Source organism: Gracilinanus agilis, chromosome 5, assembly GCF_016433145.1.
Source record: "Gracilinanus agilis isolate LMUSP501 chromosome 5, AgileGrace, whole genome shotgun sequence".
NCBI lineage: Eukaryota > Metazoa > Chordata > Mammalia > Didelphimorphia > Didelphidae > Gracilinanus > Gracilinanus agilis.
This window is the reverse complement of record NC_058134.1, coordinates 94,922,403-94,947,624: the sequence shown is the minus strand read 5'-3', so window position 1 is coordinate 94,947,624 and position 25,222 is coordinate 94,922,403. Positions and strand designations below refer to the sequence as shown.

General features: G+C 35.3%; 1 protein-coding gene across 1 annotated transcript in view; it reads left to right on the top strand.

The window, feature by feature from the left end:
* The window catches only part of ACTR3B (actin related protein 3B), a 59,156-nt gene that overhangs the window by 7,809 nt on the left and 26,125 nt on the right, over positions 1–25,222 (top strand). Inside the window, exons 4-6 of the mRNA XM_044677655.1 lie at positions 1,807–1,950; positions 14,535–14,708; positions 19,673–19,765. Coding sequence (XP_044533590.1) covers positions 1,807–1,950; positions 14,535–14,708; positions 19,673–19,765 — 411 coding nt within the window. The remainder of the gene's footprint in view (positions 1–1,806; positions 1,951–14,534; positions 14,709–19,672; positions 19,766–25,222) is intronic.

The following is a 25,222-nucleotide window of genomic DNA, read 5'->3' as shown; positions in this document are numbered from 1 at the left end:
CATTGTATTATAGACTTCTCCTGTGGACCTTATAAGTTGTTTTAGGTAGGATAAATTACCACCCTCACCCCCACTCCAGCTCTACCTGTGACTTTTGGTTGGCTCTTATTCCAAAATTTGATTTGAGGTGTTATTTAAAAATTATTGGGAGGGGAATGTTGGGAGAGTTAAGTAGGGTCCCAGCTTGTGCTCTGCCATCTTGACCCTTCACCCAGAATAAACTTTTAAATGCATAAAATAAAATACATAGGATTGCAAAAGAAACCAAATGTTAGCAAAGATAAAGATGTCGTTTTTTCCCCATCCAAATTTATAGGTTCTACCTGATACCTGCTGTTGGTGTATTCCAGGTTAAGATCCTCTGCTTTAGAGCAATGTGGAGATGCTTTAAATAGGTCCTTACCCAAGACTGTCTAGAAGGCTGATCAGAGAGATAACCTTTGCATTTTCTGATATTTCTGGGGCTAATTTTGAATTACTGCTAGTGCTAGTGTTCTTCTGCACTCAGCATTGGCTACTATTAGAATCCCTACAAGCAGAAGTGAGTAATTTTTGTTCATGTATAATGTTTGGCACAGCTAGGGAATCTGTGTAAGTATGAGACCAGACAGCTTTTGGTTAAGGTAACAATGATTTGTGTTGCTTTAAATAGAAAACATGTTGCTCTCTAGTACTTGGGGGTTTTGTTTGTTATTGAATGATAATGATTAGTTTTGTTATTATTAATAATAATTGCTCACATTTATATAATGATTTATAATTTACAAAACTCTATACATACTTTATCACATTTGATTCCTCAAACAACCTTATGAACTAAGTAATCTAAGTTAATCTAAGTATTGCTATTCCATTTTTATAGCAGAAGAAACTGAATCTCAGAGCATTTAAGTAAGTAGCAAGAGCTTAGTTAAGACTTGAACCCAGGATTTTTCCCAAATTCAGTGCTTCTCAACTACATTGTGAGGGGGTGAAGGGAAGGTAGATAGGAGGAAGGATGGATGGGAGAAAGGAGAGAGGAAGGTAGAGGAAGGGAAAGGAAGGTAGTGGTTCCCAGCCCCAGCAGGGGGAAATTGACCAGAGCCCTTTAGGGCTCAAATAAAAGATCAGAGAGCAACTTAGGTTTTAACTTAGGGTTTAAAATAGCTAGATTTTATTTAAATTAGAAAAGGGAAGGTCTAGGGAAAACTAGGAGGTAGAAGGGAAAAAAGGGCACCGAGAGAGAGTCTAGCCAAGAGCTCTGCAGTGTCCAGGGTAGAGAGCATCAGCCAGCCTCAGGGTTCGAGAGAGAGCTCAAAGGTGCCCCAAAACCTCTCTCTTATACTTTCTCTGACACCTCCCACAAAGGAAGTGGGAGGTGCGGTGTCAGGGGAAGTTGTAACGGGGAGCACGTCTCCTAGGACTTAGAGTATTTTAAACAACACAACATCAATCTACATTTTTTAGTGATAAAACCAATAGTAGAAGTGCAATTAATTTAATTAACATTTTATAAATGGAACAGTTTTTCTTTTAGTGGGAAGAAAACTTGTATTTTGCTGGATATCATGTAAGTATTGGAATTTCTCCCATAGTTTTTGCCTTAATACCCATAGTGAAAGATCGTTTATAGTTTCTCATGTTACTGAAACATTTAGAGGTTTTAATTTTAAAGTGATTTCTAGTTGTTAAGTTTTAAGACAACCAGTATAATGCTTTGCAAATAGTGGGAGTTGATTAAATGGTTGTGGATTAAGTAAGAGTATATATCGAGTAGAAGAACTATAAAAGTAATATTTTTACCAAGCTCTTTTTCTTTCATCTTAGGCAGAAGGTTATGTAATTGGAAGCTGCATCAAACACATCCCTATTGCAGGTAGAGATATTACATATTTCATTCAACAGCTCCTAAGGGAGAGGGAGGTGGGAATTCCTCCTGAGCAATCACTGGAGACAGCAAAAGCCATTAAGGTAAAATTAATGTAAAATGGGTCAGTTTGGGGATAAGAGAGGGGTTTGTTTTTTTTGGGGGGAATATAATTTTTCCTTCTAAGTAATGCCTCTCCTCCTCTCTTCTCTCTCTCTCTCTCTCTCTCTCTCTCTCTCTCTCTCTCTCTCTCTCTCTCTCTCTCTCTCTCTCTCTTGCTATATATCCATTCATTCATCTATTTATTTTTTTACTAAATGCAAGCAGTACCCAGTTGAGGAATGGTTTATATTCCAAAAGTTATTTCTTAAACTATTGCTTGGAATTCAGAATATATTTTCCCATAGAAACAATTTTTAAATGATGTTTAGGATTCTAGGCCATACTACAAAAAGCTGCTTAAACCACTGTGGAACAGAAATAGTACTATTAGTAGATTCTGAAAAGCAGAAATAGCATTATTAGTAGCCTTAAACTTCTCTGAACTATGTCTGAGTTTTGAATCCTAAGCTCTACCTCCTTTTTCCCTATCCTAGGAGGGAAATGAGTGGGAGAAGCAAGTATGCTGAACAAATTAGTGGGAAAGATACTAGGAGTCAGGAGGGAGAAGAATCTCCAGGAATCAATATATAGATGCACTGAATTTTTCACCTGAACAAAATACATTTAAAGGGTAAAGCTTTAAAGAGAGGTAAATGAGTAAAGAGAGGCTAAATGATTTTCTGATTATTACAGAGATGGTAATTTAAGAGGCAACATTTTAATTTAGGTCTTCTTGGCTGTAAGGCCATCTCTTTACTATGCCAGCCTGCTTCTAAAGGTGAAACTGAAGTTTTAAAAAATTCTATTAGAGTATTAAATAAAAATCCAATTCAGGATCTAAAATTTGTACTATCTGCCTGAAGTAGGACATTCTAATCATTAATTCATGTTGGAACTTGCCCTATATGAGTCCTAATTAAGTAATAACCTTCAATTTACTGGTTTGTTTTTTTCAGCAGTTCACTTTTTTGGGAAAGAAGCAAATGTAAAAAAAAATGCTAATGTCATGGATTTAGTTAAACATAGTATTGTTATTTTCAGGATAGTTCTGGAGTCAGTACATATTCTACCCTGATGTATCCAGACTTCTACAAAAGGAATCAATGCTGGCATTGCAAAATTAAAAACAAAAAGAATGGATTGTGTTCATAGTATTTTATGACTGAGTCAGGAATATGGACTCAAGACATTTTAGAAAGCTTTTTTTCACAGTAAAAGTTTGAAGAGTTTTTTTTTTAATCAACTCAGTTAAACAAAATACCCAGTTAACTGGAAGACTGGCATTTCAGTGTGTGATATTTTTTATATAGTTAAATAAAACAGATTTGAGAAGTTAACTGGCTTTTTAAAGGTGCAATCTTTTTAGGCAGTTTAAAAAAATTTTAAAATAGTTTTAAAGAACAATTTCACTCATTTAAAAGTACAGGAAGTTCTTTAAAGATTTTTTAGCACTCATAACAAAAGTGGAAGAGCTAATAAGGAACCTTAAGCTGGAAGGGACCTTACTCATTGGCATATCCTAGTTTTAAATTTTTGTTCCTTTTGTTTTGATCCTTCGAAAAAATTCTAGAAATGAAATTGTTCAAGTACAGATGAATATTACAGAAAATAATCCTCAGGTAGAAATTTGAATTACTATCTATTGATCACTTTTAGCAAAAGTAGGGTTATCTATGGGGAAAAAGCATGAGATGCCATTGGGAATACTATAAGTGAAGAAGGGTAAATGTAATTTATCATTTCCCGAGTTTCTCAAACTATATTCCTGGAAATTTTATGAGAATAGGAGAGTTCCTGAGAAAATAGAGGAAGTGGTTAATTGGGTTGAAATGATGGGAACCTGGGGATGAGAGTGGAAAGTGAAGACTTCTCTCTAGAATTTAGGATAAGAGAAGAAGAAGAAAGCTGAGCATAGTCTAACCCAGTGATTCCCAAAGTGGGTGCTACCACCCCCTGGTGGGTGTTGCAGCAATCCAGGGAAGCGGTGATGGCCACAGGTGCATTTATCTTTCCTATTAATTGCTATTAAAATTAAAAAAAAATTAATTTCCCAGGTGACTAAGTAAAATTTTTTCTGGAAAGGGGGCAGTAGGCCAAAAAAGTTTGGGAACCGCTGGTCTAACCTAAACCTTACATTTTAGGAGAGCAGATCTGAAAGGATTCTTAGAAAGAATAGATAGAATCATGACTAAAATTTTACTGACATTAGCCAGTCCAGGAGAGATGGGAAATTAAGAATGAAATTGTGATGGTACAAAGAGAAAAAAAAACAGTTCCAGAGAAGTGGAGGAACAATAATCCTCTGAAGAAATTGATGTGAATGAACAGAGAATTTACTACATTGCTTGGATTTTAAAAGAAAAGCACAGAAGATGGAAACAAGGACATGTAATTAGATGAATACAGAAATATGAAAAAGTGTCTGGAGAAGTGTCAAGAATGCTGTACAAAAGGGTGGGACTTAAATCCCCTTTCCAATTCCTCCTAAGTTTATGGAGTCACAAAAAGCAAAGATTAACTAATAGAGTAAATGAAGTTTCAATGTGAACACCTGAAGATTTACTTTATCAAGTGCAACCTTTCTTTGATGGAATAATTAAAGGGAGCAACCTCATTGAACAAACAAAATTAACTGCCCCCAGGACTTTTCAGCAGTTTTGGGAAAGTGAACACAAGGAACTATCTGTGGAGGAGACCTCTGTAGTGGGACATGGTAGAGAGGACTTTTCTATCTTCTGTCACCACCTCCATCAATCATGTAGCTTTTAAGGGGGGCTATTTGATTAGTAGGAGAGACTATCCATTGGGGAACAGAAATACACACTCTAGACAGGCAAGTGTCCAGAGAGACAAGAAGCAGCCTCCTGGAGTGGAACCTCTGGCAGAAGAGTAGGGGGCTGGCTGTGGAGTGAAGAGAATGGCAGCCTTGGAGACCCAGAATTCATCTGCAGAGAGGATATCCTGAGGAGAGGAAGCACTCATAGGTCCTGCAGTTCTGGATTCATGAGGATTCATGAGTTATTATTCCTGCTTTGGTACTCTGTTGCCATTCTTCCCATGGACAGTGTATATGTGAGCTGTATAGAGGGAATATTTTGTAATTATTCTTACTATGCCATTTTAGTATATTTTCTTGCTAATTATATCTTCCAACTGTTTGTTAATGGATGCATACAGGTGGAGGATCATGAGTTATTATGTAATAGAACCACAGGCCATACTGTAGAACCTGGGAGTAGTAGACATCCTTGGGGGAGGTAGCCCAGAGGGAATACTATGATGTGGGAGAAATAGTTGGATAACTTGGAAAAATTCTCTTGTCCTAGTAGAGATGTATTAAAGAAAAATTAGCATTTAAAAATTTAAATTTTATAATTGGATAATTAGCTTTGCATTGTATTTCTCTCATAAGTCATACCAGTTGCACTGAGATAACTTTTTTATTGTTAAATGCTTGAGTACAAATGACCTGTTTATCATTGTAATACACTGAATGGGAAAGTTGATATAAGAGAATAGATGTATTTCTACAATACTAGTGCCTGCTTTCTTTGTGGGACTAAGAATTGGAAAATGAACGAATGACTGGACAAGCTATGAAATATATATGTAATAGAATACTATTATGCAAAAGAAATGATGAAATACTGGGGAGACTAGTTGAATTGATGTAAAGTGAAGTGAGTAGAACCAGGAGAACAATGTCTATAAAACAATGCTTTAAAGAAAAACAACCTTGAAAGTCTTAGTAACTCAGTACAGTGTAATCAACCATAGTTCCATAGAAAACTCATGATGAAACATGCTATCCACCTGCAGATAAAGAGGTGAGAGAGATTGAAGTCTTATGACTGGAAGAATACTTGGTAGCATTATGCAATAGTTTTTCAGAAGGTCTCAGCTAAGGGTTATTTTTTTTTAAAGTTAACAAAGAAATGAGAAAAGAGAGGAATAACAAGGGACAATATTGATGTAAGTAGTACTGATCTTAGGGGAACAGAGAGGGGATGCCACTCCTAACTTGTAGACTTGTGAGACAGCACTGAAAGATGCCTTTCACTGCATTTTCTTCATGTAGTCAACCCTTTCCAACTTTCCAGCTGGGAATCACTCAAAAAAGCTGTCTTTCGCCTGTTAGAGTATGGGGAAAAATGCCATTCTATCAGCCTCCCCCTCCTTGTCCTTTTCACCTGAACTTCCTGATGTCCTGAGAGGATCACACCCAAAGGCCAAACATCTAGGGATGCTGATAACTTATGAACTCATTCCTCAATGATTATCAAACTTTTACCTGATCATACTGTCCCTACCATGGAGGTTTTGAATCCCTAGCTGTCATAATTTAAATTCATCACTTACTCCCTGCCTGCTCTTATTGTCATTCACCACATACTAGTCCATCGTTCTTACTGGAAGTGGTGACCTACTCCAGGTACCTACTCTATTTCGTTTTTCTCCCTGAAATGTGTGCGCTCAATGTGTAATAAATTTGCTTTTATTTTAAATCTTTATATCTTCTGGCTCACTCTGAGACCTGGCTGCATCCTGATGACATAGGTTCTTTTTGGACACTTTTCAGTACTAGTTGCACTTTTATTACCCCAAACTCTCTGGCTGAGATGGAGCCAGGTTTTTGAGGTTCATTCAATCCATAATCATCACTCAATCAAAATTCTGGTAGTTGTCTACTTGCCTCCTCCCCCCTCCTTTTTTCTCAGTGAGTTCAGTGTCTGACTCATATAGTTTTTCTTTCCTTCTTACTTTTTCTCACACTAAGATACAGCCCCAGTCTTTGCTTAATTTACTCATTTCCCATGACCTACTTTTCTCTCCTACCTTAGCTATACACATATGATCATAACCTTGATCTTGTCATCATCCACAAATGCACTACTTCCATGATTATGAATTCTGAAATTCCTTTATCTGAAAACTCTCTTATCATTCCACCTATCCTTCTAATAAACCTTCCTCTTTGTTCTTAACATAACTTCATTCTCTTGATCTCTCAGCTTTTTTTTCCCAGGGTATTGTCCTTGTCTTTTCTTACCCTAATTACTTTTTGGTGAACCAGTTAACTTTTTTTACACTGTAATCTTATCTTGAGTCTCTTGGTCCCTTGTTCTATGGTTGATCTTGCCCAACAAGCCTTAGCTTTGTATTACTCTTCCTATCTGCTTCCCTCACTTTTATTCATGTTGCTGAATGAAGCTGGAGAAAAATCATGAAGCTATGGTTACTGGCTTTGTTACAGGTTTGTGTTATATAATCTCAACTGGGATCTCATTGTAATAAGGATATCTTTTTACACCTTCCATTTCAAAAAATTTTTAAAAAATTCCCCCAACTACATATAAAAACAATTTCCAACATTTTTCAAAGAATATTGAGTTTAGATTCTCTCCCTCCCTCTCCCTTCTCACATTTCCAACCCTCATTGAGATGGCAAGCGATCTCATATATATTTTATGGGTGCAATCATGTAAAACATTTTTCCTATTAATCCTTTTGTGGAAGGAAATTTGAATAAATAAAATTAAGAAAGTGAAGAAAGTTTTCTTTGGTCTGAATTTGGACTCTATCAGTTCTTTTTCTCTGGAAGCAGATAGCATTTTTTATCTTAAGTCTTTTCGGATAGTTTTGGATCATTGTATTGTTGAGAATAGCTAAGTTATTCACAGTTGTTTATATACAGTATTCCTGTCACTGTGTACAGTGTTTTCTTGGTTCTGCTTATTTCACTCTGTTTCAGGTCACATAAATCTTTCCAGGTTTTTCTGATCTCCTTCTGCTTGTCATTTCTTACACCACAGTAGTAACCCATTACAATCATAAATCACAACTTATCGAGCCATTGTCCAATTGATGGGCATCCCCTCACTTTACAAAAAAAAAAAAAAAAAAAAGAAAAAAGATGCTCTAAATATTTTGGTACATAGAGGTCCTTTTCCTTTTTTTTTTTTTTATATCTCTATTGGATAGAAACCTAGTAGTATATCTGAGTCAAAGGGTATGTACTATTTTATAGCCCTTTGAACATAGGTCCAAATTGCTCTCCAGAATGATTGAATCAGTTCACAACTCCTCCAGCAGTGCATTAGTGTCTCAATTTTTCCACATCCCCTCAAAGTTTTGTCATTTTCCTTTTCTGTCATAATAGCCATTCTTGTAGGTATGGAGTGATACCTCAGGGTTGTTTTATTTTGCATTTCTCTAATTAATAGTGATTTATTTTTTACATGACTATAGAGATCTTTAATTTGTCTGAGAACTGCCTGTATTATTAAACCATTTGTCAATTGGGGAATGACTTGTATTATATGTCCAACTCAGTTCTCTGTGTATTTGAGAAATGAAACTTTTATTAGAGACTTATAAAAATATTTTGCACCAGTTTGATTATTTGATTTGAGAGTAATATGTATCACTCTCCATCCTATTTCCTTATGTTTAGTTTCTGACCAACATCCTCCTCCAATTTGCCCCTTTTTTTTTCTATCAGCCCTACTCTTCATTCTCTTATCCTCTTCCCCTCATGCTTTCCTATAGGTTAAGATAGATTTCTATATTTATTTAATTGTGTATGTTCTTCCCTCTGAGCCAATTCTGATAAGAATAAGGTTTGTGTATTCCCTTCCCTACTTCTCCCATCTTCCCCTCCACTGTAAAACCTTTCATGCCCCTTTGATATGAGATAATTTATCCCATTCTATTTTTTTCTTCCCCTTCTCCCAGTGCATTTCTCTTTCTTATGCCTTAATTTAATTTTATATTATCCCATTATATTCAATTACACCCGTGCCCTCTGTCTATATATATTCCTTCTAATTGTCCTAACAATGACAAAGTTTCTTGGAGTTACAAGAATCATTCTCTCATGGAGGGATATATATGTAGTTTTACTTTATCGAATGTCTTTTGATTACTCTTTCCTACTTGTCTTTTTATGCTTCTCTTGAGTCTTGTATTTAAAAGTCAAATTTCCCATTTAGCTCTGGTCATTTAATCAGGGATGTTTGAAAATCCTCTATTTCATTGAATATCCATTTTTTCTCCTTAACGATTATGCTGTTTTGCTGGGTAATTGCTTCTTAATAGAAGTCCTAGCTCCTTTTCCCTCTGGAATATCATATTCTAGGCCCTTTGATCCTTTAATGTAAAAGCTGCTAAATCTTGTCCTGACTGTCCCTCCTTGAGCTGGAAGTTTTGGAATTTGGCTGTAATATTCCTGGGAGTTAACTTTTTGGAATGTTTTAAAGGAGGTGATGGGTGGAGTCTTTCAATTTCTATTTTGCCCTCTGGTTCCAAAATATCAGGGCAGTTTTCCTTGATTATTTCTTGAAAGATCATGTGTAAGTGCACCTCCTCCTCCCCCCCCCCTGCTTTTTTTTTTTATCATGGCTTTTAGGTAATCCAATAATTCTTAGATAATCAATCCTGAATTTGTTTTCCAGATCAGTTGTCTTCCCCATGAGATATTTCACACATTTTCTTTTGACTTTAATTGTTTCTTGATGTTTCTTGGAGTCATTAACTTCCACTTGCACAATTCTAATTTTTAAGACATGAATTTCTCAGAGTAAGTTCTTGTATCTCCTTTTTCATTTGTCCATTTCTACTTTGTAAAGAGTCCTTTTCCTTAGTGAATTTGTGTACCTCTTTTTCTATATGGCCAACTTTGTCTTTTAAGAAGTTCTTCTCTTCAGTGCATTTTTTTGAATATCTTTTTCCATTTGGCCAGTTCTTTTTTTTAAGAAATTCTTCTCTTCAATGGATTTTTGGGAGTCTCTTACTAATTGGCCTATTCTGTTTTTTAAGATATTAATTTTTTCAGTATTTTTTTTGTATCTCCCTTATCAAGCCATTGACTCTTTTTTAATGATTTTCCTGTATACTCTCATTTCTTTCCTAATTATTCTTTTGTCTCATTTTATTTTTAAAATTATCTTTTTAGCACCTTCATTAATTCTTTTTGGGCTTGAGAGTAGTTCATATTTTTCTTTGAGGCTTTGAATGCCTTAACATTGACTTTGTTTCTTCTTCTGAGTTTATGTTTTGGTCTTCTCTGTCACCAAAATGACTTTTATGTTGAGTTCCTTTTTTTGTTATTTGTTCATTTTCCATTCCTTTCCTTTCCTTTCCTGCCTTCTTTTTTCTTTTCTTTTTTTCCTCCTTCTCCTCCCTCTCCCTCTCCTATCCTTTACCTTCTTTCTTAGTCTTGACACTAAGAAGGGGCAGCTAGGTGGCTCAGTGGATTAAGAGCCAGATCTAGAGATGGAAGGTCCTGGGTTAAAACCTTGCCTTAAATATTCCTAGCTATATGACTCTGGGCAAATAACTTAACCTCCATTGCCTAGCCCTTACCACTCTTTGGCTTTGGAACCAATGCACATTATTGCTTGTAAGACAGAAAATATGGGTTTTTAAAAAAAGAATTAATACCAAATATTGATTTCAAGGCAGAATTACAGAAAGGGCTAGACAATTGGGATTAAGTGAATTTCTAAAGGGTCACACAGCTAGGAAATGTCTGAGGCCAGATTTAAACCCAGGACTTTAAAAGAGACTTTAAAAGGACTTTAAAAAATTATTTTTCCATAAAAATGTTAGGTCAAGGTGTAGCACATGAAGGGGAAAGAAATGGACTACATTCTCTACATTAGAGAATAATGAATCACTTTTTGAAATTAAAGTGCTTGAAGAAGGTTTTAGTAAATTAGGAATAGAGAGCTTAATTGAAATAGGCAATAGGGTACTCACATACTGCCTGTCACCCTCCTTGATCTAACCAACTTAAATTACTAATACCATTAACAAAATCACAAAGCAGAATATATAAAGTATATATTTATCTCTAGAATAATCCACTGAATCACCTACATGCCCCTTGTTTCTAAAAAAAACCACCATACTTGATATGTCCATCTCTGCTTGCTATCATCTTATGTCTCTGTCTCTTTTGTAACTAAGCTCCTTGAGAAAGTCTTCTATGATTAGTGCCTCCACTTTTCTTTTTTCTCTCTCCATTCTTTTGACTTCATCATTCAATAAAAAATGCTCTCTTCAGTTACATGATCTCTTAATTGCCAAATTTAATGCTATTTAAAAATCTTTATCTTTGACTTCTTTGTAGCTATTGACACCGCCAATTCTACTTTTCTCACTGATAGTCTTTTCTCTCTAGATTTTCACAGTATTATTCTCTCTTGGTTCTCTTCCCACCTATCTGCCCATTACTTTGCTGGATCTTCATCCAGATCATGTCCCCTAACTATTGATATCCCCATCTGCCAAGACTCTACTGGACTCTATTTTCCCTTTAATACTATTTCCCTTTTTGATCTCCTCAGCTCCCACAAACTTCATTATCACCTATTTAGACAACTCAGCACACATCCAGACTCAAATCTACAAAACTGAAATTATCTTTCTCCCCAAATCTTCCTTTTTTTTCCTGAACTTTCCACCATTCTCCCAATCACCCACACTCTCATCCCAGGTGTTATTCTTGACTCTTCACTCCCACCCTTTGTATCCAGTCAGTTTTCAAAACTAGTCCATATATATTGTGAATATACCACTTCTCTCCTAACAGTGCCATCACCCAGGTGCAGGTCTTACTCTCATCATGTCCAGACTATTGCACTTTTCTGCAGATTGGTCTCTGCCTCAAGTCTGTCCCTACTCCATTCCATCTTTCACTCAACCAAATTTGTTTTTCTGAAGTATAGGTCTGACCATATCACTCCCTCTATTCAACAATTTCAATAGCTATGTATCACTTCCAGGAACAAACTAAAAATCCTCTATTTAGTGTCCAAAGCCCTTCATAAATTAGTCTCCTTTTTTTCCAGTCTTCTTACACTCTATACCTTTTCCCATTTTCACCTATCCAGTGACACTGGTCTCTTTTATATTTCTCAAACTAGACCCTCCATCTCTTGACTCTACTTTTTCTCTGGTTATCCCACATGGCTGGAATTCTTTTTTCCCCCCCTCCCTTTCAAGTCCTATTTAAAATTTCACCTTCTTCAGGAAACCTTTCCTCATTCCTCTTAAGGACACTACCATCCCTCTCTTCAGTATCTCCAAATATATATCTTGTTTGTACATAGTTTTCATATGGTCTCTCTTGTTTATTAACTTTTTGACAGCAAAGACTGTCTTTTGCCTTTGTATCCATAGTGCTTTGCAACATGCCTGGCATATAGAAAATGCTTAATAAATTATTGTTGCTTGACTTTATAAGATCCTATTAATTAAGTGGCAGGCATTGTGCTTAGTGATGGATTACAAATATGAAAATGAGATAGTTCTTATTCTCTGTGGTTAAGTCGACATGTTCCCCATAGCCATAAAACCAGTTGGATTCAGCAGATTTAAACTGAACAGAAAATTCACCATATTTTACTACTGAAGAGTAATTATGTAAAGCTTAATTTGAGTTTTATTTTCACCATTACTTTAAAATGTGGATCAAATATTAATTTCCCTTAAATTTTGATGAGGAGTAGGTTAAAAGAAAGCCATAGGAAACATTTTAGTGTAAAGGAAACATTTTGTAGTTATGCTTTCTTGTGCTTTATTTTGAATTTCCTACCATGACCCTCATAGTACAATTTACCAATCTGATTTTGCCATGGGAAAATTTTGGGATTTGAACAAATTGACAAAGCTTATTATGAATGCTGGCAGTTAGGAAGGTTTGTTTTTTTGGGTGAGGAGGGAAATTGGGGATATGGAATACTGCTAGATTATGTGTCTGGGATGACAGCACATAAATTTTGTTTTGTTTTTAAGTTAAATTTTTATTTATACCTTCTGAATCTTGTAATACATATATGCAACATTGGAATCAGGGAAATTTAGAAGCAAAATGAAGTAAATTAAGCCAACTTTTACCCCCTCTCTGAGTGCCATATAATAAATAATTAAAAACATGATTAAGGAGCAGCTCAGTGGATCAGTGGATTGAGAGCCAGACCTAGAGATAGGATAACCTGGGTTCAATTCTGTCCTCAGATACTTCCTAGCTGTATGACCCTGGACAAGTCACTTAATCCCTATTTCCTAGCCCTTACTGCTCTTCTGCCTTAGAACCACTATATAGCATTGATTCTAAGACAAAAGATAAGGGTTTTAAAAAACAAACCATGATTCATATTTAATATTTTAGAGGGAAAATGCTATCACCAAAATTTTTTCATGTAACCATCACATCAAACTAAAAATTAGAATCACACAATTTTTGAGTTGCAAAGGATTTCAGTGGTCATCTAGTCTAAGCTTTACTAAAACAGAATCCCCACTACAACATGCCTTATAAATGTATGTGTATTAAGGTGGTTGTTACATTTTTGTAAAGTTTTTAGCCCCATCTTTGAATAGTACCATTTTAGTCTTGGCTTTTGGTAGTTGAAATGTCATGAGAAATTTATCATGATTCAGTTCATTTCAATCAACAGACATCTAATAAATACCTATCTTGATCCAAGCACTGAAAATATAAAAGTAAAAATGAAACTGGTCCCCTATGAAGCTATATTTCTACTAGTTTATAATTCAGGAACTTTAAAAAGTTTTTAATTTAGTAGGCTAAGATGCCTTAAGATCTTAAGATCCCTCTATTTTTCTGATGATCCATAACATCTCAGGAAGGCATGGTAAACACTATAGATACGTCTTTATAAAATTAACAAATGACAGTGTACTAATTTCAAATCTGAAGATGACCAAATTCATATACCAGCCTATTCCTAGGAACAGTATGTGGCCAGTTCTTTTTGTTGAGAATGTAGAGCTTTAAACTTGTCACTGAATTCTGTTACTGAAGTAAGTTGTTGTCTGATTTGCAAAGATTGTTTGACAAAGGAAAACATAATCAAGAAGACCAAGAGAGTTTGGAAGGCAGTGTGAAATTGTAGTCTATATAAAGTTTGGGGTGGTAGTGCCCAGATATACCTATGCTGTAGATGTGGTACCCAACCTCTCATAATTTGATTAGTGCCCTCTGTGAACTACATTGAACAGACAAGATCACCAACAAAGAAACACAGGATTCCAGCCAGTCTACATCATGGAAGAAATACTTGCTGTGCTACTGCTTGAAAAATCATTGACATCAGGATATCTGAACATTTGTTATATGGGAAGCTAACGTGGGGCAACAATATGGTGACTAGCCAAAATAGAACTTTGAAACGAAGTATCAAAATCTTATGGCAGCATTCCGAAATGGGAAGAGGCAGTAAGCTAAAACTGAGATGATAATGAAGTTACAAAAAGCAGTGGGTTGAGCTACAAATCAAAGGATACTTTGTAGTATCAGAAAGTTTGCTCGTTGAATATCAGACTGTTAGTTATACCTTGGATAAATTGCTGTAAGGAATATCTTTATATTCTTTATAAGGATATCATGCAATATCCTTATACAATAGCTGGAAATAAATATAGCCTTTTATTTTTTAAGAGTCATAAGTTGCAATGTCAGAGGTTTGGCTGCTGCATAATGCTATTGTATTTTTTTGATTGATGGGATACACTTTAGTTAGTCCTTAATGTCTGGTGATCTTCATATTTTGTGCAGGAGAAATACTGTTATATCTGCCCTGACATAGTTAAAGAATTTGCTAAGTATGATGTAGACTCACGTAAATGGATCAAACAATACACAGGCATCAATGCAATCAACCAGAAGAAATTCATTATAGATGTTGGTTATGAAAGGTTTCTTGGACCTGAAATTTTCTTTCATCCGGAGGTAAGAAATTTTGTTTGTGTATGAACTGTAGATTGTGTTATTTGGAGCAATAGCACCACCTACTGTGAAAAAAAAGTTTTCAACAAAGCATTCAGATGGAGAAAATTGGGTATCTGGTGATGGCTGGTTATATTCATATATGCAGAAATCTCTTCAAACTTACATATATCCATAATATTGGAGAGAACACTACTCTAAAAATCAGGAAATCCTTACTCTAGTCCTGACTAGCACTAAATTGTGTATTCTGTAGCAAGTTTACCTTTCTAGGTCTCTGTTTTTTCACCTACAAAATAAAGGTAATAGTATTCACTTTATAGGATTTCTGGGTAAGAGCTGAATAAATCTTAAAAGGTTATAAAAATATTATTTTTAAAACATATTTTACACGTGTATTAGTTTATAATTTACAGAATGCTTTCACACACATTATTTTGTGTGATCCTCAGTAATTTTATGAGATAAGCAGGACAGATATTACCTATAAAGTAATTTTCCTAGGGTGAAGTGATCATGTCACTACCTTCCTTCTCAGATGCCAGAGGTTCTACATTACTTCCAAAATCAAATATGAATTCCTCTGTTTGGCATTTAAAACCATGTTATGAAAACCTGGCCCCATCCTACCTTTTGTAGTTTATTATGCATTATTCCAAACTTCCATATGCTGTTCAATCCAGGTAAACTAGCTTTCTTGCTGTTCCTCACAAATGATATTCCATTTCCTGTTTCCATGCCTTGGCATGAGCTGTCCTCCTTGTCTGGAATGCTTTACCTCTTCACTTCTGCCCCTTGGAATCTCTGGTTTCCTCCAAGACTCAGCTAAAACACCACTTTCTGCTTGAGGTCTTTCCTGTCCAGTAAGTCAGTCTGTCAACAAGTAATTATTAAGTGCTTACTGTATACCAGGTACTGTGCTAAGTGACGGGAATACAGTGGAAGGCAAAGACAGTCCCTCCCCTTTAAGAGCTTACATTCTAATGAGGGAAGTAGCATGTAAATAAACAGGTACATAAAAGAAAATACAGAGTGGACAGAAAGCAGTCTGAGATGGGAAGATACCAGGAACTGGGCTGACTAGGAAAGGCCTTTGACAGAAAGTAGGGTTTGAGTTGAGTTTTGAGGGAAGCCAGGAAAACTTGAAGGTGGAGGCGATAGGTAGAGCATTTCAGGCATAGAAGATAGCCAAGTTCAGTGGAGATGGGAGATGTAGTGATGTGTTCAAGAAACTGCAAGTAGGCCAGCATTACTGAAGAACAGAGAACCTAATCAAATCCTTTGAACATTTATCAATGACTCTTATTCTTATAAATTTAACTTAGTTCCCAATGTCTTAGAAATGAGACTTAAATCACAGAAACTTGCTACAAAGATATTACCCATTTAATTATTTATCTTTTAGTGTTAATTAGAAGGAAAGCTGGTATTGGTTTTATTTGTTAAAAACTTTTAAGTTTTGCAGAATCTGAATTGTCTGTTTTATCTTTTGTGATCTTTTTTTATCTCTTGTTTGGTCATGCACTCTTCCCCTACTAATATATCTGACAGATAATTTCTTCTTGGACCACTAATTTATTTAAGATTGGCAATATAAATACAAAAAAGCAGACAGTCCTTGCTCTCAAGCAGCTTACATTCTAATGGGGAAACAGTACATATAAGAGAATTGTAATCAGGGACAAGGATGGTAAATGGGGCAATAGGAGATTCACCCACCTTATGTAAGAACATTGGCAGATTTGACAATTATGGTTAATGTTTTTATAAGAGTGGAATGTGTGGAGAAGGGCAGAGGAAAAGAGATATAGTGGTAAAGTAGGTTAGTAAGGATGTGGAGGAGATAACATGTAAGTAGGGGGTAAGGTGAACCATGGATGAAGTTTGCCTCAAATAGTGGTTCAGGAGAGATAGTCACCACTCAGCACTGCAGGTCTTAGAACAGAAATGTCTCCAGGGTACAATAGAAAGAACATTTCAGCCATTAGGAGGCAGGCTATGTAAAGGCATGAGAGCAAGAGATAGGATGCTATATGGAGAGAACAATATGTAGGCCAGTTTAGCTGGTGTAGAAGACTTGACTGGGAATAGTATGTAAAAATGTAGTCTGGAACCAGATAACAAGGGCCTTAAATGACAGTTTGTATTTATTTAAGAAATATTTGGAAGCCATAAAAGCTTCTTGAGTAGGATAATGGTGTGATCAGATCTGTGGTACAATGTAAAGACAAGGGATTCAAGGAAGATTTGGGTTTGAGTTCCAGCTCTTGTCACTTTACCCCTGTGACCTTGGGCAAATTACTTAGCTTCTCTGGGTTTCATTTTCCTAATCTGTAAATTGAAGGGTATAAATTTGATAGCCTTTAAGCTAGTCTTTTCCTATTCTAAGTCTGCCATCTTATGACTGTTAATTTGGGTGCTGTATGGAAAGTGTATTAGTTAGGGGACATATTGGAAGTTGGGGCCCAATTAGAAGACTGCTAAAATAGTTAGGAGAAAACTAGGGTCATTGTGATGTTAGTAGAGAAATGTGAAAGATAGTGAAGAAGTGGAATTCATAAGACTTGGCAGTGGATGTCATGACAGAAAGTGAAGAGTTGAAGATTCCTCTTAGATTGGGAGCCTGGGTGATGAGAAAAATGATGTTAACAGAAATAGGAAAGTTTGGAGGAAGAATGAATTGAGGGCAGTGATGGTGAAACTATGACATGGGTGCCAAAGATGGTATCTAGGGTGTTCTCTGGCTACTTGGCCACCCTCCTTCCCCACTGCCTATCCTCCAAACCCTAGCCCCAGAGTTTATTACTAGAAAGGCAGAGGGACTTCGGTGGAGCTTCCCCCCTCTCTGCCTCTCTACCATGCCTGATGATGTTTTCACATCCCCCACTCCTTTGCCCAGCAGCCCAATGGGAGTGCTTTCTTCTTCCCCTGTGTGGGGTAAGGAGGGAGGCAGGGCATACCCAGCATGCAGTGGATGGAGGGGCACACCATGCTGTCTCTGGATGGGCGGGTATGGTACTTAGTCTGGGTGGTGGGGTTGGAATCTGGCACTCTGTCTCTAAAAGGTTTGCCATCACTGGTTTAGGGGGAAAGATGATGAGTTTGGTTTTGAACATTTTGAGTTTCAGATACTTATAGGGCATTTACTTGGAGATGTCCAGGAAGCAGTTGGATATTCAGGAGTGGAAATGAGGAGGTAAGGGCTGGATATATAGGTTTGGGAATTATCTACCTAAAGATGAGCATTTAATCTATGAGAGCTTATACGATCACCAAGAGCTAAAGAGGGAAGAAGATGGGATCCAAATCAGAACCTTGGGGTTCTATCTGTTTTGTTTTTGTCTTTGTGTCTCCAGTGTCTCTTCTCTAGACTTAGTATAGTGCCTGGAACATAGTAGCATCTAATAAAGCTTGTTGATTGATTTTTTAAAAATTCAGTTTTATTTTATTTTTAGTTCTGAATTCTCTCCCACCTTTCATCTCCTCCCCTCCTCATTGATAAGACAAGAAATACTGTCTTATACTTCACATATATGAAGTCATGCAAAACATCATTTCTGAATTGACCATGTTTTGAAATGGGTGGGGGGAGTTGGAGGAAAAGGAAAAAGTATGTTTCAGTTTATAGTTTGAGTTAATCAGTTTTCTACTTGGAGGTACATAGCATTTTTCATTATAAGTCCTTTGTAACTGTGGTAAATCATTTTGTTGATCAGACTTAATAAATCTTTCATAGATGGTTATCCTTACAAAAATACTGTCACTGTGTAGACTGTTCTTTTAGTTCTGCTCATTTCATTTTGTGTCAATTCATATACATATTCCCATATTTTTCTGAAACTATCCCCTTCATTATTTCTTAAAGCACGATAGTATTCCATCGCATTCATATACCATAACTTGTTCAGTCATTTCCCAACTGATGGATATCTTCTCAATTTCTAATTCTTTGCCACCAAAAAAAAGAGGTACTATAAGTATATTTTTTTCTATAAATTGTTTTCATTTGTCTTTGACTTCTTTGGGCTAGTAGTGGTATTACTGGATTAAAGGATATTTCCGGCTTTTGTGCATAGGATCAATTCACAGCTCTACCAGTAACAAGGCATTAGTATATCTATTTTTCTACATTCTCTCTAGCATTTGTTATTTTCCCTTTCTGTTATTTTAACTAATTTGATAGGCATGTGGTAGTACCTCAGTTATTTTAAAGTGTATTTCTCTAACTATGGGTGTTTTAGAACATTTTTTATATGACTATTGATAGTTTTGAGTTCTTCCTTCAAAAACTGCCTGTTCATGCCCCTTGACCATTTATCAACTGGGGAATGGCCTAGGCTTATTGATTGATTAATCTCCATTTTACAGATGAGGAAGCAGAGGCTGAGAGAGGTTGTGACTTATCCAGGGACAAATAGCTAGAACATTTCTGAGACAATATTTTGAACTCAGGTCTTCTTGACTCCATTTCCAGCATTCTATCCTTTGCTACATGCTGCCTATTATACTGCTATCATATTAATGCTTTTCTATTTAAAAATGCTTCTCTCTAAAAAGGAAAAAAAATCCTTAGCCTCTTAACCTAGTTTTGCACTAGTCTGTCATTGGATACAGTTTTAATGATTAATTGTTTCCTAATATTCATATTCCACAAATATTGTAACAAATATTAGCTATTCAGGTTAGTTACATATCTTCATTTCTCTTGTTAGGGTGACTTATTAGTTATTCATGATTCATCGTTGGTCTGTCTCTCTTAATTCTTAAAAAAAATCACACATTTTATCCTTTGGGGAAGCCAATGTCTTATTTATAATGTTCATATTACATGTGTAATAGGCTTAATTGGATATTTCATTCATTTTAGCTTTCTAATAAGTCATTGTGCAGTACTTTCCCTGAGCATTTTTTTGTTCTTTTCTCTTTTTTGAAGCAATGTTTAATCTTTCTTATATGCCTTTTTTTAGTTTGCTAATCCAGATTTCATGGAGTCCATTTCAGACGTAGTTGATGAAGTTATTCAGAACTGTCCCATCGATGTTCGTCGTCCACTCTATAAGGTAAAAACTAACTAGGGTAAGGTGCTTTGGTTTCAATAGAAAATTTAAAGCAACAAATTATTAGGATGTTTACCTACATAATGCTGCATATCATTAGGATTGTTAAACTTATAAAATACCTGGTTACAATAATTAGCTTATTTTAAGTCCAGGAGGTGATTTAGTGGTTGCTGAGGTACATGCATTTCCATCCTCTACAGCTTTGGGGAGTTTATTTTAGATAGAAAATTATAAGTTCAGTCAACGTTGCTCTGAAGCCCTAGTTAGGAAAATTCCTAATGGTTTAGATAGAGATTGCACTCTGCCTATTTTTGATATATTTTTAATTTCTAGTTAAGCCTTGGCTTTTTTGAGGTTGATTTTATTGGAAATGTTTGGGAAACAAAATAGCAGATCATATAATAGTGGCTGTGGATAGACAGGCACTGTTAGGAAAAATGGGAAAAATACCAGCCTTTTCGAAGAATTTTCCTTAGATGGTGAACTTATGGAATGGGTGCCAAAAAGGGCATGCAGAACCCTCTCAGTAGGCATGCCTGCAGTCGCCTGGCAGAATTCATTACTAGAAAGTCAGAGGGACTCGAGATGGAACTGTTCCCCTCTCCTTCTCTGAGGGACTGAGGACATGCCTCACTTCCCCAGTCTCTCTGCCCAGCAGCCCAATAGGAGCACTCTCTCCCTCCCCTTTCTGGGGTAAGAGGGAGTAGTGGGTGGGGGTAAGGTGGAGAGGGTAGGGTATGGCACTTGTTCTCTGGGCGAGCAGGCATGACACTCCATCTCTAAAAGGTTCACCATCACTGGCCTAGGCCTTCTGCCCTGACATGCCTTTAGAGCAATGTCTCTCCTTGATAGATCTTTTATCTGCTATAGTTCAATCTGTCTTTAGCTTTTCAAAGGTGTGTTGAAAGGTCATGTTTACGCTATCCTCTTGAATCCAGATCCATAGAATCTGTATTTCATTCTGAGATAGCTTCTTCCTTTTATATAAATTTCTTAGGTTGTGACTGCATGTGTGTACATGGGCTTTGATTGGTTCAAGGAGCTGTACAGACCCTGTTTAAACTCCTTTTTTGTTTGACTGATTCAGGCAAGCACATTAACAAAAGTAACCACTCACTTTTAAGTGAATTGATAATCAGTAGAGCCCCACCCTTACAATTAAAGAGTGTGTTTTTTTTTAGCGGAAAGGGAGTTTGTAATGAAATAATAGGCAGTTAGTTGATGCATTGGATAGAGCACTGGGTCTAGAATCAGGAAGATGAATTTAAATGTGACCTTAAAACTTACTATCTGTATGACGCTGGGCAAGTCACTTAATCCCTTTTTGTCTCAGGTCCTCATCTGTAAAATGAGCTGGAAAAGGAAATGACAAACTATGTTAGTATCTTTGCTAAGAAAACCCAGGAATTTAGGTTACAAAGAGTTGGACATGACTGAAATGACTAAACAACAAAAATGTAATAATGATAATAATAGCTAATGTTTATATAGTGCTTTAAGCATTTTATAAATATCTCACAAGAACCCTTTTGAGGTAAGTACTGTAATCCTCATTTTATAGTTATAGAAATAGGTTTAGCAGAGGTTATTTGACTGGCCTAGGACCACCTAATTATTTTAATAAATAGTTGCAGTGGATATAGTAGACATTCTCCCTTACCATAAGGTATTTGTAGTAATCAGAGAAATAGAGCAATCACCTAACAGTTCAAATTTATAACATATCTTAGAAATATAAACATAAGATTAATTTAGATTATATATAGAGAAATACTCCTTAGAAAGGATTTGAACTTAGGTCCGTTTGACTCAAAGTCTGCTACCTGTTACATGAGGTCAAGAGAGAAAGGCTTTAGTACTGTATTTGGAAATTATCTGCTACACTAAATAAGGAACATTTCTTTCTATTATTGTTTTGTCTGAAAAGCTGTATTTTAAATTGGATTATGAACATGCACATATAACTAAAAAGTAAAAGTAATATCTACATTTTCTGCTATTTTCATGTATATTATGAATAACATTGATTTTTTGAACTTATGCCATTATTTTTTGTGGTTTTATAAACTTTTGCTAATAAATTAGAATTAGACAATAATTATTAGTTACTATGTCTCTAATTTGAACTTTTGAATAAATCATACCTTTGCAGTGTTTTCTCCCTAAATTTCTTATAGTGTAGTAATTATCTTAAAATTTATAAGAAGGAAATTGAGTCAATATAATTATCAAAGAAAATGAGAAAGTATTAATGATCAGAAGTGGAAAGTGGGATGAAAGTATATCAGTGGATAAGTAATTTTTTATTTGTTCCTGTTTTAATTAAAAATGATAAAGGATGGTATTATGAGGAAAAGTAATATTTTAATTACCATGGCCATGTTGGTAAATTATATAAGACCACGTGCCTGATAAAAAGCTATTTCAAACCTCCTGGCATTTTCTTCCCTCCACCAGCCTGCCTCATACCAAAAAGAGACTGAGCCCAAGCTCCACCCCTAATTTAAGTCATGCTCTACGTTGGTTCCCGTTGGTTGACATCATCACGTTAGAAACTGGAAACCCATTGAATCATGGAAAATGTAGTTTCAAAGTGTCCACAGGAAGTTTGTCATTTAAAGCTCAAATGAGCCCCCAAATACCTATAAATGGAACCCCCCAAAATTCCAAATAACACATTCCTCATGTTTAATGTTTGTGGAGTAGATCTTATAGCTGTTTGATCTAAACTGAGGTAATATACTGCTTAACAAATAATATGAGTTCTTTATACTTAAACTAGATGTTGGATCCTATAATTCTGTGGTTCATCACTTAATTTTAACTATGCTTTCTGAATAGGTGACAAAGACAATAGACAGAATTTGTGTCATGAACTTGGAGTACATATCATTTTTTTTAAAACTAGCATTCCTGAAGAAATGAAAATGCCTCCCAGTGGTTAAATAGTGGTCATAAAGATATGCCCTTTCCCTTTAGAACTTTCATTTAATTCACTGGATATAACCTTGTATTATTTAACAGTGGTTCCCAAACTTTTTTGGCCTACCGCCCCCTTTCCAGAAAAAATATTACTTAGTCCCCTGGAAATTAATTTTTAAAAAATTTTAATAGCAGTTAATAGGAAAGATAAATGCACCTGTGGCCATTACCACCTTCCTGGATCGCTGCAGCACCCACCAGGAGGCGGTAGTGCCCATTTTGGAAATCACTGATTTATAATATGGTTCTTTTAGTCTGAAAGTTTGGCTAAGTCATAAAATCATGGATTCAGAACTGAAGGGACTCTATTGAGGTTATTTGGTTAAACCCTCTCTTTTTACCAAAGGGGAAACTAAAGTTAGAGGTAAACTAATTTTTTTGGGATCATATAGGTAACTAAGTCAGAATTTGAACCTAGGTTATTGAACACCCTACATAGTTGGAATGGATATAGGAAATACTGCCCCTTTCCTTTAGGACTTTGTAGTAGTGAGAGTGACAGAACAGTCACCACTGTTCTCACCTGTAACATACTATAGGAATATAAACTGCAAAAAATTAATTCACATTATACAGAGAGAAATACTTAAGAACTGTTCTGAGGTGTTGGAATAACTAGAGCTGAGTGGACAAAGTCTGATGAAACTTCATGAAAAAAGATAAACTTTAAGCTGAGGTTTGAAAAAGGTAGAAAAGATTAGAAGATTTTAAGTCCAAAGTAAACTTGTGATAGTGTGCTATTTGCCTTGTGTAAAGTAGAAAACTCTTGGCATAATAGGAAATAACAGGTAAATAATAAAAAGGTCATTTAGTAGAGAGTCATATGAATGAATTTAGATTTTATACAATGGGAATAAATAATAATTTAATTTTTTGTAGTATCAGATTTTTTCACTTTTGTATTTGTGTCCCCAATACTTGACAACATCTTATTTATTTTACCTCTGGAGTATTTCTTATATTTGTTTCTTTCATTTTTAGTAAAGTTCATTTTATTTCACTTTAACATACATAAATACTTTATTGATCCACTGACAATATACTTCTTGATGTCCCATTTCCCAACTCTTGAATATTTTATTGATTGAGTTCTAGTTGAGAGTTCTAAATTTGTGATGAACATAGACACTGGGAAAGTTAGGGAAAATGAGGGACTTTTCAATGAGTCTTTTAATTTAAAAGTAATTATGGAGTAGTTATAATTGTACTGAATGGAAGGTAGATGGCACTGTGTGTCTGCCAAACTAAGATTTGAGGCATCTAGAATCAAAGTAAGACTGGAATCTCTAATGTTAAACATATTTAATATCATAATGATTATTGGAATTCTTATTATCTTTAAGCATTTATACCTTACTAGATACTAATTTCTTTTCATACTGACCAGTCATCAAGTGCTTTAGGAAACTAAACTTAACAGTGGGAAGTATAGTTTACATTTTATTATATTCCCAGAATTCATTTTCTTTCCCCCACATTAATCCATCAGGGTTTGTGTAATACTTTTTATTACAAAGGATTGTTATGATACAAAAATTTTCTCACTTAGTCTTTCAGTTTCCCATTTGAAGTAGCTATTATTGGAATGCTTATTTCCACTTTTACAAATAAAGAAACAACTGACAGAGGGCATATTTACACATTAATTGCTCTTCTAAGTCTTAACCATGACCTGGAAGCATTGGTGTAGTGGAAAGAATGCAAGTTTCAGAGGAGATCTGAGTTTGAATCTCATCTTTGACACTTTTTAACTGTGTGACTTTGAAGAGGTCCCAATAACCTCTCAGAACTTAAGTTATCTTATCTTTGAAAAATAGAACAATAATACATCTAGTATCTACCCCACCGGATTTTTGTGATAATTAAGAGATATTGTGCGTAAGACTTAAAATACTAAATTTAGAACAACACATTGTTTTGTTCTTAGGCTTAAGTTATTACCTATAAGGACTTATTATATCACATGGAATGTCTGCTTCAATAAGTATACATATTATGTGCCTTCTATTTGTAAAGCATTGGAGTATTTAAATTATTCATTTATTATTGGATTATTAACTTGTACGAGATTACTTTTTTAATAATTCTAACTAATCTTATATAAATTATAATTTGTCCTCTCTATAAATGCTGTCTATTAATGCATAAAAAATATTAGGCAGATTTACCCATAACTCTGTCTAGTGGCCTTTATTATCAAAAGTATTATAAAAATCAACAAAATACTCTTTTACTTGACATCTCCTAACATTTAAGCAGCAAATCAGCAAATTGACAACAATGACTCCTTATATTTATGTAGCAAGGATACTTAGTAAGTCATAGAGCTGAGATTTAAATTAAAGTCTTTTGACTTCAAGTCTAATGTTCTCTCCTCTACAGCAACTCATATATGCTTTAAGGCTTGCATATTGCTTTATATAAGTTAATCCTTGTAACAGTACTGGGAGATAAGTACTATTCTTTTTTTAAATG